At 66.3% G+C, this 15,715-nt stretch overlaps 1 protein-coding gene across 2 annotated transcripts in view; it reads right to left on the reverse strand.

Annotated features, from left to right (window-relative positions):
• The window catches only part of BRD3 (bromodomain containing 3), a 34,045-nt gene extending 18,425 nt beyond the window's left edge, over nt 1–15,620 (reverse strand). The window contains exons 1-4 of one of the 2 annotated variants that reach the window (XM_044264517.1): nt 15,545–15,620; nt 1,727–2,051; nt 942–1,079; nt 142–235 (exon numbers count right to left, since the gene is read on the reverse strand). In XM_044264517.1, the coding sequence (XP_044120452.1) occupies nt 142–235; nt 942–1,079; nt 1,727–1,939 (445 nt within the window). In that variant the 5' untranslated portion in view covers nt 1,940–2,051; nt 15,545–15,620. Of the gene's footprint in view, nt 1–141; nt 290–941; nt 1,080–1,726; nt 2,052–15,544 lie in introns of both variants that reach the window. The other variant, XM_044264516.1, reaches the window with a different exon arrangement.
• Nucleotides 15,621–15,715: the final 95 nt, after the last annotated feature.

Here is a 15,715-nt window from a genome sequence, read left to right on the forward strand (position 1 = left end):
ATGCCAGCCGTATCGCCCCAACTTCACAGATGGGGACACTGAGCTCAGAGGGGCCGAGCGATTTGCACAAGAAATGCTGTTGTCACACTCCGGGGGCGGGGGGAGGTCAGGACAGAAGGATGGCACCGTCCACACCATTACCTGCACTCTGGGTTCCTGCAGCCGGTTTCCGGCCTTTGCCCTTCGGAGCTGGGGGTAATAATTCAACTTCCTCCTGGGGCATCTGGGCCACTTTCTGCAGAAAAATTTTCTCTAAGGCTTGGGCCATTAGCACTATGTCATCTGTGGGCTGAAGACACAGGGAGAGCCAAGGTCACTTGTTGGGCAAGGGGCCACGTGTTTGTAAAGACATCACTGGTGTGGCTCAAGAAAACATTTATTCAAAAATCCCTTCAGAGATGTGGTAGGGCAGGCGGTGGGGGAGGCGAAAGGAGCAGATTTCACTGTGGAGACTCTTGAAAGAATCCAGAAAACCAGGAGAACAAGAACCACCCTTCAGCCGACCCCGCGCGGAAAACAGAACCTTCCGCTCAGTTCAACTCAACCCGTCCGTGCGGTGTCCCATCACAATCGAGAACAACGCAAGCCCCACCAAGTCAGGACTGGGTGGGCCTCCCTCATCTACTCTCTCCCCGAAAGCCATCGTGACCACGTGCTCCCTGGTCGTGCAGTGGCCTGGCCACGTGGGGCGGCTGCACGTGGATATCACGGCGCCGTGAGCGTCCCGACAGCTGGGGTTTTGAGGTCTGAGGGCACGAACAGCTTAAGTGCTTGGTCTGTAAGCTCCCCGCAAAAAGGCCGCTCCAGGCTTCGCTCCCCCCTTGGGGGGAGGAGGGCATGGGCAGCACTTGAGAACCCCGAGTGGTGACTGTGGCCCGGGGGTGGCATGGCCCCCTCCGCACCCCCCCCAGCCAGCAGTGGGGAGCCGCGAGCCTTCTTACCTTGTTATAAATGTAACAATTTGTAAACATGGTGTTGAAGTCCTGCATACACTCACTGGCGCTCCAGTAGTAATTATTCTCTAGTCTCTTCTTAATAGTCCCCATGTCCATCGGGTTTTTTATGATTTTATGATAATCCTGGGAAAGAGATGTTCAGAGGGACGTCAGCAGACTCTGCGGCACAGGGTTCACCAGGGTCCGGTCAGCTGAGGGCCGGTGTGGGTTCTGGGGCGAGTGCCCGGCCCACGTGCACCCCCCGCCACACCTGTCGCCCAACAGCTTCCGCCTGGACGGGTGGTTCTCAGAGACGCTCGGAACTGGGCAGCGGGGGCAGGAGCGGCTCGGCACTGTGAAGGGGCCGAGACCCCTCCAGACTCCAAATCCAGGGCCCGCTGGTGACCGATGTGCCAAGCTGGGCCCAGAACCCAGGCCACCAATGAGCGGCCCAGGGATTCCCTGAATAATGCTCGGGGTTTTCTCTATTTGGGTCCAAAGAAGAAACCCATCAGATGACCTGGCCTCCCCCCGAAAGGGGGCCACAACCCGCACTGAGTACCTGACGGCACGGGCGGGGGGGCAGAGGCAGGGTTCTACAGGAGGGTCCGCGGTTCAGCAGGGAGGCACGCCCCCCCCCCACACTTAGGGACCACCACACCCTGAGTAGCCCCATTCGCTCCTCTGTCACCACGGGCCCTGGGCTGTGCCTGGCCCCAGAGGCAGTCCTCCTGGGAGGGGGCGACAGAGGGGCAGGGATGCCGGTGGGTGGGGGAGGGGAGGGCACTCACGGGCAGGTTCAGCTTGATTGCGTCCACCGGCTGGTAGAAGGGCCAGGCAAACTGGTGTTTCCAGAGCGTCTTCACCACCACATTCTGCATATACTGCAGCTGGTTGGTCTTGCGGCCAGGCTTGGCGGGGTTGGAGACCTCCGGCGGGGGTGGGTTGACCGGGCCCGGGGCCGCCGAGATCCCCGCGGGGGCGACTGTCGTCGTGGTGGACATCCTCCGCGGCGCGCTCACTGGCCGTCACAGCAGCGGCTCGGGGAGGCCCTGGCTTCCACTGTGCTCCTTCTGGAGGCCTGACATCCCATTTCTGGGCCCGAGCGGGCAGCACCTACGGGGAGGGGGTTGGCAGAGACAGGCCGGTCACCCAGGCCCCACCGCCTCGCCCGGCCACGCCCGAGGGGTCACGGGGAGACCGGCTCCCGTCCCTCGTGCCGCTCGCCGTGCTCAGCCCGCCCCTCACCTGTCACAGACCCACAGTCCAATCACTGCTCTCCGGCCGGGGCAGGGACGTGATGAGGACACGGGCTGCCTGGGCGGTGGGGGGACAACGCAAGGGCGGGAAGGTGGCGGTCCAGGCACACAGCCAGCAGTGGGAGGCGGCGCCCGGGATGTGGCCTCTCCTGGCTCCCTGCCCACCAACGGCCTGCCGGCTGGGGGCGAACTCGGACTGTTCGTGATCGTGGCAATTTTGGGGGAATGACACACACGTAGAGAGCGCTCCGGCATCGACCCCACAGAGCTAAGCCAGCCAGGCAGAGCGTTCGCGGACCCCTGCGCAGCGTGCGGAGCCGGACCCTTCGGGGCGAGTTCCGACATCAGCACGAGAACCAGAGCAGGTTTGTGACGGCAGGCGGAGTGTGACACGCCCAGCCCCAGGGAGAGGGGGCGGGCGGGAGGAGACGCACCCCACGCTGCCCTCTCAGCGAGTGGGGGGCTGCTCCCGTCCCCCAGCAGCTTTCAGGAACGCCGGCCGGGTCAGGCTGGGAAGGAAGACAACCGAGGGCGCCCCAGAACCAACAGGCCGGTCCCAACGCCAGACGCCCCGCTGTTTCCTGGCTGGAAGCCGCTGGCCTCGCTCTTAGCTGCTGGGCCCAGAGCAGACGGGGGTCACACGCGGAAGGGGAACACCCTGCCACGCTTTGGGTCCCCGTGTCCGCGTCATGACATCCGGACAGGCCGGGGCTGAGCGGCACAGCACCCTTCCTAGGACTCGCAGAAGCGGCTCGTCCCGTGAGCCGGGTAACACCCTGCGGGTCGCTCGCCACCTGCCACGCGGGCCTGTACACCCGGTGATGGGCACCTGCTCCATGGCACTCCCGCCAGAGTGAAAGGGTTCAGCAGGTGCATCTTGCCCACCAAGGAGGCCTGCTCTGCACTCCAGGGACACCCTGGAGCCCCGCGGGCTGCCACGCCCCTCATCCCGGGGAACCCACAGCCCCTCCCCTCCTTCTCCCTCCGGCCCCAGTGAGCACGGCGCCCGCGGCCCCCGCCAGCTGTGGCGCTCTGCCCCGTGCTGAGGGCAGCGAGGGTGGGTCTTCGCTACCAGGAAGCGTGGAGCCTGGAGCAAGCCTGGGTCATCCCTCGTGCCCGCTGGCCCGCCCCCGCCCCCGCAGCTCAGCGAGTGCAAACCTGGCCTGACCACCAGCACCACCTGCGGGGCTCCCCCGGGCCTGCCCTCCCTACATGTCCAGCAGGAACACAGAAAGCCAAGGAACACTTAGAGTGCGGCCAGGGCCTAAACAAACACGGTGGGGGGGGTCACGGGCCAAGGTACGGGCCGGCCTCCTCCAAGCACGAGGTCGGACAGGCATGCTCAGTGCAGGGACAGGCTCGGGTGGCCACCAGGACTTGAGGCTGCCTTAGGGCCTCCCTCCTCCAACTCCGGCCACAAACAGGGGAGCGCCTCCCCCAACCCCGCTGTGAGGTATGTGCCCGGGGCAGCACAGCAGCTGCCAGACCCTGAGCCAGGCGCCTGGAGGGGCCTCCTGGCCTCCGCCGCACACCAGACCTACCCACCCCCCCCCCACTGCCCAGCACGTCCAGGGGCTCCCAGACCCCACTGCTGGAGCTCCCAGCAGAGTGCCCGGCGTTGGCACGAGCTCCCTGGAGGCACAGGCACAGGAGTCCCTCCACAGTGGCCCGAAGGAAGCCTGGCTCCAGCCCGACATCACCCTCCCCAGCGGAGTCCGTGAGGCCCAGAGGGGACATGTGCAGAACGGGCCAAGCACCCTCGAGCGCCCGCGTGCCCACGCTCTGCGGGCCTGTGCGCGGCGAGGAGCCCGCGCTCTCCCTGCAAACGCTCCACTGACACAGGGCAGGACACCCTCCACGCTCGGACTCCTGCGACCCCCCGAGGACGGCCGCACGGCTCGTGGTGTCCCTTGGGGTGGCGGCGTCCAGTCCTCCGCCTCTCACAGCGCCCGGCAGCCCAGGTACCAGCTCCAAGGCGGGGAGGAAGGGCAGCCAGAGTGTACGAGGTTGGGGGCTCCCTGGCCACCCCCGGTGCCAGGACCCACCTCTCAGGAGGAGACCAGCAAGGGGACAGTCAGAGAACTGGGGCCGGATACCCCCCGAGACTGACCCCGGCGAGGGAGGACTCAGCGAGGCTCCCTGGGGCAGAAAATGGCACAGGTCACCCTGTCCCCTCTAGGGTATCAGGCAGAGTGAGTGAGTGGGCATGTCCGGGCGGGAACACACACACCATCACCCTTCAAGGGGGGGGCCAGGCCTGGGGGTCAGTCCCTTCTGCCCCAAGGACAGCAGGAGGGCAGGTCCCGCGAGCAGAGCAACAGCGTAAACCTGGCTTTGCCCTTTTTCCCCTGGGCGCTTCTCCAGGCCGGACACGGGCCTTGTGGGGGCCTGCAGGCACCAAGCCCACCGCCACGCACCCCGGCCCGCGAGGACAGGGGCTCTCCCCTCCAGGTGCATTTCTGAAGACGCACATCGTGTTCGGAACAGGCTTCTTTCGCAACAGGAAGAGAGTGCAAAGTTACTCCTACTTTGAAAACCGGCTGAAGCACGCATCAGACCTGCCCGACCGTGCACTTGCCCAAGGGCTTCTGCTTCTCTTCCTCCAGGGTCTGGGGACTCCGCCTGAGGGTCTGGGGATGGCTGAGCGGCCCAGCGTGCTCCCTGAAGGGGAAATCCTAGGACCACCACGAGCCCGAAGAAGGGACTTGCAGTGAGCAGCGCTGCCCGCCCCAGGGGTCCAGTTGGCCAAGGCCGGATGGCCTGGACAGAGCCCACCTGTCAGCGCAAAGCACAGAGACAAGACGGGAACAAGGCAGGCCAGCCACGGCTCCGGGCCGGCGGCACGCGGATTCACACGGCTGCCCCCCAGCCTCCCTTGTCCGGATCGCTCAGGGCTGCACTCTGAGACCGGGAAGCGAATGCAGTTCCAGAAAGAAATCAGAACCTGGAGAGACCACTAGCCAGCCCTCCCACAGGGTCAGCTATGAACTGAAAGTCAGGGACAGAGTGCAAAGCGACATGGGGTTCAACACAGTGTGAGGTACAGCTGCGTGGAGTCATGCGACACCGGTCTCAGGGCCCCAGTCGTCCCCCCAGATGCCCAGAGCGCCCCAGGATCCTCTAGTGTCCTCAGGAACAGCCTCTCCCTGCAGCGTGTCCAGCACCCGTGTGATCGCCCCAACATCCCTGGCCCGGCCCTCCCTGCTGCCCCCCGGGGTCAGGCTGGAGGGAGCAGACAACGGCAAAAACAAGAAGCATGTTGAGTGGCTGGTCACGGCCACGAGCCCGTCACCCGCGCTGGTGCCGAGACGCTCGTGCGACCCGAGGTCAGAGTGACCGGGCCCACTCACATGACAACGCCAAGGCTCCTCCCGCCTTGGGGTACTTCCCGAGCCCACACAGGCGCTGGGGGACATAAGCCACGGTGCCGGGGAGGGAGGGCAGGGAGCCGAGGAAGGGAGACGGTTCCGCCGTCCCCACACCAACCTCAAGGACACCTGGCAAGGAGGGCCGTACAGAGGGCGGCCGGGAGCACCCACGGGGCCTGCCACAGGAGGGTTCTGAACTCCGCGGCCCCCACGGCTCCCCTCCGGCAGTGCTGTCACCCGCCAGTGCTCCCAGCCCAACCCCAAGGACAGAGATGCGGGGGCCGTGGCCCTGCAGCCCCAAGCATGTAAGGCCGGGGAGCCGGGTGACACCGGCATGCGGGGCTGTAAGGGAAGGAGCTGTCCTGGTTCCCAAGTCACCTAGGGAGGGGACACGGCACAGCCTCGGGTCTGCGACCAGAGCCTGAGGGTCTCTCTACGCCCACGTGCAGGCGCCGCGAGGTCACACATGGGACAGGTACTTCACGCAGGCTCGCCTCCGATACACTCAGCCCTCCTCCTCGCCTCCGAGTCCCAGCGGAGCAGGACCTGCCCCTCAATGTCCTCCCAACTGCACGTGAAGGCCGGCACGCGCGGCGGTGGCCCGCCAGGGAGGCAGACAGGCTCCTGCCGCACCCGCCGCGCTCGCCTACGTCTCCTGGTGGGCACTAGCCCCCCTTCGGCCCACCAGGCTTGGGGCCTGTGCGGGAACATGGGACCCCTACCCCGCCCCTTGGCCATGGCAGGCTGGGGAGAAACACTGGGGCAGAAGCCTGGCCCCACGGACGGGCCAGCTGCACCGGCTGGGGACAGGCATGAGGACAGACAGAAAGCTGCCACAGAGCCCGCGCGGCCTGCTCCTGCGTCTACTGGCGAGGACGTCCAGAACCTACTCTCTGAGGGAGTCCCTAGTGGGACACCCCAGGCCCCCCAAATCATGAGGAAAATAAAGGCATTCTGGGGCCCCGAAAGGGTCTGGCCCCATCTTGTGGCCCAACCCTGTTGTGGCTGGGTGGGGGACACCAAGACGGGGGGGTCACAGAAGGAAGAGAAAAAGCCCAGCTGGGACCCCATTGTCTGGGGCTCCCCCATCAGCCTACGGCAACACGTAGTGCGTGCTGGTCACAGAAGGGAAAACCGAGGCCCAGGGCTCTCGAGCTAACGGGGGGCAAGGCCAGCTCAGAGCTTCACACCACGCATGGCCTCTTGGGCAACCAAGGCCCCCAAGGACAGCCCTGCAGACAGCCTGAGAGCCCCCGGGGACACCTGACCTGGCCTGAGGTCCAGCACCCGCCCGGCTCAGGACATAAGCGGGAACGCGTGCCACCACCACGCCTGCCCGTGGCCGAGACCCGGCGGGATGGGCCGGCGTCTGACGCTGCTCATCTCCTCTCCCGGGAGTCAGGCGTGTCCGGATTGAGTGTCGGATTTCAGAACCAAGGAGCCCACCGTTCTGGGGGGGGGGTCTCTCACACACACCCCCCACCCCCAGAGCCTGGAATAACATCCCAAATCAAACATACTATTCCACAAGGAAACACAGGAATTTTCACCCGAAGGATAAATAAAGATCACACCCTTTTCTCTGCGGCCAAGGGTCAGGTTCTGCAGCAGAAGACTGAGGGGGAAGCACCATCCCCGGAGTTTCCAGCGTCCGAAGTGGAGCGGACGTGGCCCCGTGAGAGGGTGGCAGCCCCGCCCCGGCCCCGGCCCAGCCTGGACTCCAGCACACCTCACAGGGGGACAGGCCTGGGCTGCTCCAGTGGGTCCGGCAACCACGGGTGGGCAAGGGCCAGTGGGCAGCAGCAGGTCCCCGACCCCGGCGGCTCAGGCAGAGACGCCCGCGGGGAAGGGAACGGAGGGACACCAGCCGCGACTGTCAGAGCCGAGGTTAACGCCCCCAGGCGACAGTGGTGCTGCGGTCCCTGTTTTCTAGAGCTTCAGAGACAGGGACGCAAAGTCTTCCGAAGACATGTCCAGAGCTCGAGTCCCGACAGTGGGGTGGGGCCCGAGAAGGAGCCGGGGTCCGGAGGAGACGGGATGGAGCGGAGACCGAGCACGCTGGGGGCCGCGCACGGGCCTCTGCTTGTGTCTGCACCGAAAGCTCCCACGGCCTCAGAAGGAAGAGGGTGAGCCCCGCTTCCCTTGGGCGTTCGCGGGCCCTACATCCCCTATGCCTTCACAGCAGCGGTGAGATCCGGGGACCACAACCTTGCTCCCCACTCACCCGGGGGGGAAGAGGACCCCGTGCCTGGGCCGGGCAAGCGCAGGGGCCAGAGAGACCTCAGCACCTGGAGACCAGACACGGATAAAACCTGGGAGCTGCAAGGTCTGCCCTGCGCCCCCGGCTGCCCCCAGGGGAGCGGGTGCGGGTCCCGTCTTCGGGGGTCCACACACTGGAGCAAAAACGTGCGGCTCCAGTTCGCTGATGTCAGAGCCCACCGGCCCGCCTAACGCCAGCTGGGAGCCGTGCTTCTAGCACACGGGCCTAAAGGTCTGGAGGCCCCGTACCGCGGGAGCCGGGAATTTCACCGTGAAGCCACCCGGTGGCCAGGGAGCCTCCAGCCTGTGCGCTCGGGACTGTCAGAGCACAGCGCCCGGCACGTACCCGCCGGCTGCCGCTTCACTCCAGAAAGCTATTTACGGCAGACAACACCCCCCTGGGGCGGGCAGCCCTCCCGGTCAGGGTCACGGAGCCGGGACTCCCAACGCGGCCACGGCCGGCAGGGAAACGGCACTCCTTCCACGGACGGCCAGGAAGCCCTCGCCGAGTGCCCGCTCTGGGCGAGGCACCGCCGGGCAGGGATGGAGCCCAGTTTCTCAGCAGGGAAGACGGAGGCTCAGACAACCTGCCCCACTTCCCGGGGGGACACCCGCCAAGCCAGGACGGCAACACGTGCAAACCGGGTGAAGGTCAAAGTGCAGACACGCCGCCTTTGACACAAGAGGATCTGAAACTGCCCAGAGCGGAAACTCAGGCAAACCACAGAAACCCTCAAACACAAGTGAAAGCTGGAGATCCGGAGTCCTGGCGAGACCCCGAGGAGGGTTTCTGAGGTGGGCAGCTGGCAGGAGGGCAGGGGACACTGCCTGGCCAAGCCAGCCACCAGGGCCACACACGCCCCACAGCGAGGGGCTGTGTCGTACGCTGGGGGGTGGTGGGAGGCAGCCCCCGGGCCCTGAAGGCTGTGGGCCACCTCCCCACCCCATCCCAAGGGCCTGGACTCAGCCTCTGGGACTCCCTCCTCCAAGGGGAACTAGAAACCTGGAGAAAATGCAAACGTCCACCCGGAGGTTCGCTCCGCCCACAGGGAACATCAGGAAAGACCTTATCCAGGGTCCCTGGACAAATGAGGACTGGGGGCCTCTGCCCAGTCGCCACTGCGAAAACACCCCCCTGATGGGGCAGCAGACGCAGCAGCCCTCCCCAGCACGGACAGGACATCCTGCCCCCGGCCCACAGGCGGCACCCACAGGCAGCACCCAAGGCGGGCAGGGCTGGACGCTCCGGGCCGGCCAAGACCAAGACCGAGGCCAGATGCACCTCCAGCCCCCTGCGGGGGAGGGGGTGAGGCTGGGAGGGCACAGGGCTGATATGGCTGGAGGGCATTTCCAGGCTGGCCTGGCCCAGAGCGAGGAGCCCTTATTTGGGCCTGGGTCGGGGAGACCCAGCTCTCAAAGGGAGCGTCGAGGGGCCGTGGGGAAGGGACAGGATGGGGCAAGGCTGCACAATCCGGGGGGCCTGGACTGCAGAAGGGCAGGCGTCAGGGGAGGTCCTCAGGAGGCTCCTAGTTTGGGGGCACCTTCAGGGGCATCTGGAAGGAGACTACGGCTCGTCCTGGGGGAGAGGAGGCCCCTGGCCAACGCTGCCACAGAGAGGGGTGATCAGAGGTAGGAGGGGGTCCCCAGTCAGGGCTGGGGAGGGGGACCTGGGGCAGGGCCCGCCTTGTCCCGCTCAGATCCACTGCCCCCCCCCGGCACCGAAGGCACTCCTCAAAAACTCAGCCTCCCGAGGTGGGTGCGGGTGGGCTCACTCTCACTCTCTGTGCCCCTGGGGGCGTCTGTGCCTGGGCGGGGCTCCCCCACTGCCACACTCCAGTCCCGGACTCCTTGTAGCACCCCCACGGCCTGGCACGGCATCGGAGGGGGTCACGTAAGCTCCATCTTCTGGGTGGGGACAGAGGCTCAGAGGCTCCGGGGCACAACCTCGCCCAGCCAGAAAGAGGCAGGGGCAGGCTGTGAACAAGGCACCCCACACCAGACTCCCCGCCTCCGCCTCCCAGAACCGTCCTACCCACCCAGCGGACTGCAGGCTGCGCATTGCCCCAGAGTGGGGGCCTCCGCCCCCAGGCAGCCGGGTGAGCCTCCACGGGGCTCAGGCTGACCAGCGGGCGCCCTGGGGCTGGCCGTCCAGGTCTCGGGAAACAGGATCCGTGAGGCCAGGGTCGGCTTCTGTGACAGACGGAGCCAATTGCATCCTCCTGTGGGGCCAGGGGAGGGGACCCCCGGGGAGCAGACGGGCAGGCTGGGCCCACCGCCCGCCTGGCCCATCTGGCCCGCCACACCCAGCCCAGGCAGAGAGCCGTGCGGCCCCAGTCGGGGCCCTGAGCCTGAGAGGTCTAGGTCACAGCAGCTGCCCAGCCAGCAGGGACCTGCCCCCCCGCTGGCCCAGTCCCATCCAACGTGCGGGCCGTCCACCGGGTCTCTGGTCCCCAGGTCCAGCCTGCGCCGCTGTATCCTCCGGGCTCCACCCACACACCACCTGCGGGGCCCGGGCCCCCAGCCCAGCTCACGCGCCCTCGAGCCCGTGTTTGCTAACGTCATAGCCCTCTCCGACCCGCCGGCCCTCCGTGGGGAAGCCAAACTCTGAAGGCTCCATTCTGACCCGAACACCTACCCCAACTCAGACCTGAGACCCCAGTGCAGAAGACGCCTCCAGCCCTGCCAAGCAGGGCTCACGCGCGGGGAGCCAGGCCCGTCGCGCCCCCTCACCTCGGCGAGGCTCTGTCCCTGTAGGTGTCTCGACGGTGACCGCTCCCCCCCACCCCAGGAGAGAACCCAGACAGGGCACCAGGGATGCCTCTGAAGGGGTGCGAAGCCCGGGGGTCGGGGGAGCCTGCGTTCGGGCTGCCGGCTGCCTGCGCATTCCTTGGGAGAGTCCCAGCAACACCCACCGGCGCCCCTGCAGGCCGCCCCGCACGGCCAGGCCACGGCTGCCCCGAATGACCCTGCCACGCGTGGCCCGCAGCTCAAAGGAAACGGTCCCCAGCGGACAACGTGAGAAGGCCGGAGGGACTGGCATCCCCGCTTGCGCCTAGACGGGGAACGGGAGGCCCATCCTCTCTGGGTCCCCTGAGTCCCCCTGAGGACGCCAGAGGGCAGGGGATCCTGCATACGCGTGGATGTGGCCCGCGGCTCCGCCCACCCCGCAACGTTCTAGAACAAGGCTCGGGTGGGTCTGGCTAGTGTGGGGTGCGGGCCTCGGGCTCTGGTGGGATCGATCCCAGGGAGACGGGAACATCTCTCCTCTCCGCGGGGCTGACGGGACCAGGCCAGGCTCAGATGGCCGTCACGTGACCACCCACCACAGCCCTGGGCTCCCGGGGCGGCATTCTGCGGACGACAGAAGGAGCCAGGCAGTGGACAGCCATACTGGGCGGGTACTGAACCTAGCTTGCCCCCAGCAAACTAGACCTCGGCCCCGAAACATGTCCATCAAAACAACGGGCATGGGGCAGACCTCCTGAGTGTCCGCCTCCCCTCGTCATAAAGTAGGTGTTACTACAGCCCAGACGCACCGGAAACACGGCCAAGGGGGCGAAGTCCCTGCAGCCCCAGGGTTCCCCGGATGTCACCGCCCAGGGCTGGTGTCCCCACAGCCCCAGGGCAGCATGTGTCCCAAGCTCCTCCTCCCCCCGGCTGCTTCAGCCCCTCCTGACAGGCCTGCAGGAGCGGGGGCTCTGTCACCCCATCCCTGAGGACAGTCACATGGTCGTCTGCGTCCCTAACCCCGGCCCCACTACTGGCCGGGCCAGGGCCACCTGGAGGCAGCAGAGAGAGGGCCACACAGGGGGGTGCACGCCGCCTTATCTGTGAGCCCACAGCCTTCGGAACCCAGGCTTTAACGCCCAGCCCTGGCACTGGGCTGGCACCGTGAGCGCCCAGTCGACACAGGGGCCGGCAAGGCAAGCAAATGGCTAGAGCCGAGGGAGTGCCCCTTCCTGGGGCCCCGACCACTCTGTCTGCCCCTCACGCCCACACTGCACCCTGGGACACCCGCCAGTCACAGGCCCTGGCCGGGGGAGGCATCCCCTCAGCTCTCAGTCACAGACCTGAAACGGGTCCTCCTCCTCCGGGCAGCCTGTACAAGGGTCCAGACACACAGAACTGCGAGCGGGCTCCTGCCTGTGGGCAGCGGCCACTCGGACAACGGCCAGCAGGGAGAGTGCTCCCACCTCCGAGTCCTGGGGCTCCCCTCGATCAGGGCCCCAGAGTCCCAGCTCCTGGGACATGGTACCCCCACGCCTGCCACCAAGCCCGACTTCAATCACACGCAGAGAAAATGGATGAGGGACACCCAAACGGTCACTGCACTCCAGCTGACATTTTTCAAAGAGCCGGGAAAGTACCTCCAAACACCTCGTTAGCGTCGGACGAGGACCCCCATAAGTCCTGGGGCCTGTGGCAAGGAGGGAGGGGCCTTCCTCCCAACTGCATGTCTCAGCTGGCTGTCACTGGAGGTCATGCAGGCCCCAAAAAGGAGGTCAATTCTAACTCTAGAATAGCTAAAAGCTGGCGAAAGAAATACACACTCATCCACAGCACTGAGCCGGCAGAGCCAAAGGCCTCCGGCCACACGCAGGTCCCCGTTACCTGCACTGAGTACACGTGTCCAGGAGCCAGACTTCCAATGTAAACCACCAGAGTGAATGATCCTGAAACGTGACACTCTGCCTTTAAGAGCCCCCAAGCTTCTCAGGTGGCAGGAGCACAGGCACCCGGGTAGGACTGCAAGCGCCACAGTGCTTCCTGGCCATGCCAGCCACCGCCTGGGCACCTGGACCGTGACCGGTGTCCCCTGACCCGAACACACCAGGCAGCCAGGGGCCGCCTGGCCACCTGTCGGCCTCTCCTGCCCAGACGAAAGGGCTAAGCCTCAGATGGGAGGGAAGAAGCGCTCCCAAGAAGATGCAAGTGGCCGGGGCCCCCCAGGTTCCCAAACGCAGGTCTGCGGCGAGCAGGGAGCGGCTTTCTGCCACGATGCGCTCACATCTCCTCGCGAAACAAAGAACACTTCAACTGGCTCCGGCCTGCTGATGCAAGGGACACGGGGCCTTTGGGGTCCCACTGGATATAGTTCAAAGTTCAGCTGGGGAGGGGAAAAGGAGGACCGGGCTACCTGCCCAGCCGCAGCGCTGAGCCGGCTGCCTGAACCGGCCCCCCAAATGGACGAGCTGCAGAGCGGCATGTTCCCAGCAGCAGCCGTCGCCCGGTGGGCCCCCACCCCTGGCCTGACCCCCTGTCTCCTCCTGGCCCAGCTGCAACGACCCAGCAACTCGAAGGGGCTCCAGGTCAGCGCCGGGGCCCTAACTCTGGAAGGAGGCTGCCCCCGCGCCACTCTGAGCTTCCTACGGCTCCACAGAGGGAATACGGCTCTCCCAAGAAGAAGAGGGCCACCAGGAGTGGACAGAAAGCCAAAGAGACACCATGGCCGAGCACAGAGGCAGGGTCCTGTTAGTCCTGTGCCAATCACTCCACTCCGGGGGCCCGTGCGCCCCAAAGAAAGCTCCCGCCACCCAGAACCAGGAAGTGGCCATGCACCTCACCACTTGCTGGGCACAGGGCTCTAGTGCCTGGCAACTCGCCAGCCTGCAGGAAGAGGGCACAGGAAGGAGCCGCTGGCTGCAGCAGTGCGCGGGGCTGGGCGGCGCACGCCCCCCCCCCTCCCCTCCACTTTCACTTTCTGCCCAGGACTGCCCGTGAGTCAAAGGCGGGAGCAGAGTGTTTACGATTCCATCCTTTATGCCAAGCTCACTTCCAAAGCACGCGTGAGCTGCTGCTGAAGGAAATCAATTACTCTACTTCCTAAAAACAAAACAAAAAATCAAAACGGTGCCGAATGTCCACCCGGAGAAAGCATCATAAATCCCTCCTCCCCGGACGTCCCATGGCAGGGCTGGGGCTGGATGGAGGCCTCCGAGGAGCTGCTGGGAGGCCAGCTTCCAGATGCCCGGGGCGGAGGCATGCCCCTCCCACCAGGTCTCCAGAAAGGCCAGAGAGACAGGCCCCTCGCCTCCAGGCGTCACCTCCTGTCCCTACCGCCCCACAACAGCGTGTGCCCTATCTTTCCTGATCTGTAACCACCAGCACACATCAAGGCCTCAAGACAGAAAAGGGCAAACACAGAGCTTTATTTGCAAATGAGAGGCCACACTAGGCTGCTGGGAAGGGCCCCTAAAAGCAGAGAAAGAGGTCCCTAACTCCTGAGGACTGACCCCCCTTTGCACAGATTCAGACTTTTTCTTGACTACTTTAAAAGAAAACGACTCCCCCCAAGAAACGCCAGGCCAGGCCACTTTCTGTAGACTCGAGGGCCTCCCCGGGCCACTCCACGGCCCCAGGAAAAGAACCCCTATCTTAAAAGAAGGAGTAAGGGAGACAACCGACAAAACTCCCTTCTCCATCCTCTGCGGGGTTCGGGAGCATGAAGACCAGCCAGGGCGATTCCTTCCCTCGCTTTCCTTCTGTTCCTCCAGCCCGTTAGTCTGCCTACAGACACACAATACCCACCCTCCTAAGTTTGCGGCCCATAACCAAGTTTACCAACAAGGGAGGGGCACCAGTTCCCCACCTCTGGGCGGAAAGCTTTCAGCCAAAATGAAGGGTGTAGGGACACTCAGGGAATGGGCCCAACAGAGGGAACTCCCAGGAGGAACCTGTCCCAACCCCATTCTGTGTCCCAGCTTCCATCTTTCCAAAATTGTCCCTGGGCCCCGAGAGAAAGGAGGTCGCCCAAGGCCTCCACGCCAGCCCTGCCCTCAAAGGAGGAGCCGGTGGAGAGAGAACTCCCCCCTGCCAAGGCCCCCAGGTTTATTCACCCGGGAACCCAGCAGGGCCAGGGAGACGTTGGAGGTTTGCCTGGCGGGCATTCCTCCCCGACGGGCTTGGGCCATGGTCCCCCCGGTGCCCACCCGAGGGGAAAGGAGAGGAAGCACCCCGCTCCTCCCGCTCCAAGTCGCCCTCGCCTGGATTAAGCGCTTTTCGGGCTGATTTGAAAACGGGAACTGGGTCTCCTCCTGGCCCGGCTGCAACGACCCAGCAACTCGAAGGGGCTCCAAGTCAGCGCCGGGGCCCTAACTCTGGAAGGAGGCTGCCCCCGCGCCACTCCGAGTTGGGCCCAGGCCTGGTCTCGCCCCCCGCCCCGGCGACGGCGCCGGGCCCCCAGCGCGAGCCCCGAGAGGCCGGCGGCCAGGGCGGGCGGGCTCCGGGAAAGTGGCGCCGGGGCGCACGGCGGGCCCGGGACGCCGCCGCGCACCTTCCCCTCCGCGGCCTCCCTCGTTCCCCCTCCGAAAGATGGCGGGCAGAGGAAAAGGGGGAGAAAAATCCCTTCCGCGAGGGAGCGCGAGGGAGGGCGCGGGAGGCCGGGTTGGCGCGGGGCGCGCGGGCCGTGCCAACTCTGGGCTGTGCGCCCCAGCAGCGGCGACGCCCCCAGCCCGGGGCGCGGGAGGCCGGGAGGGCGCGGGCGAGGGCGAAGGGGAGGGAGCCCGCGCCTCCGCCGCCGCCGCCGCGACCCCGGGCGGCCGCCGCGCTTTGTTGCATCGTGGCCGCGCACAAAGGCGGCGGCGGGGGCCCGGGCGCCCGGCTCCCGGGACGCGCCGGCGGCCCGCGCGGGGCGCACGGGGCCGCGCTCCCCCGCCCGCCCGGCCCGCCGCCGCCCGCGCCGCCCGCCGCCCCGCGCGCGCAAGGAAGCAAGAGAAACGCGTACTTGGCCTCTGCGGCTCCGGCGGCCGTCCCTCCCGGCCCGCGCGGCCGGCTCCTCTTTGGCTCGCCGGCCCCGGCAGCATAATAGACGCGCCGGAGCCGAGCAGGGCTCATGCGCTGCGCCGCGGCGCCTGGCGGGAGTCGTAGTCCGCGGCCGGGCCCGCGCCGGGGCCGC

This window comes from Neovison vison, chromosome 9 (assembly GCF_020171115.1).
Source record: "Neovison vison isolate M4711 chromosome 9, ASM_NN_V1, whole genome shotgun sequence".
Taxonomy (NCBI): Eukaryota; Metazoa; Chordata; class Mammalia; order Carnivora; family Mustelidae; genus Neogale; species Neogale vison.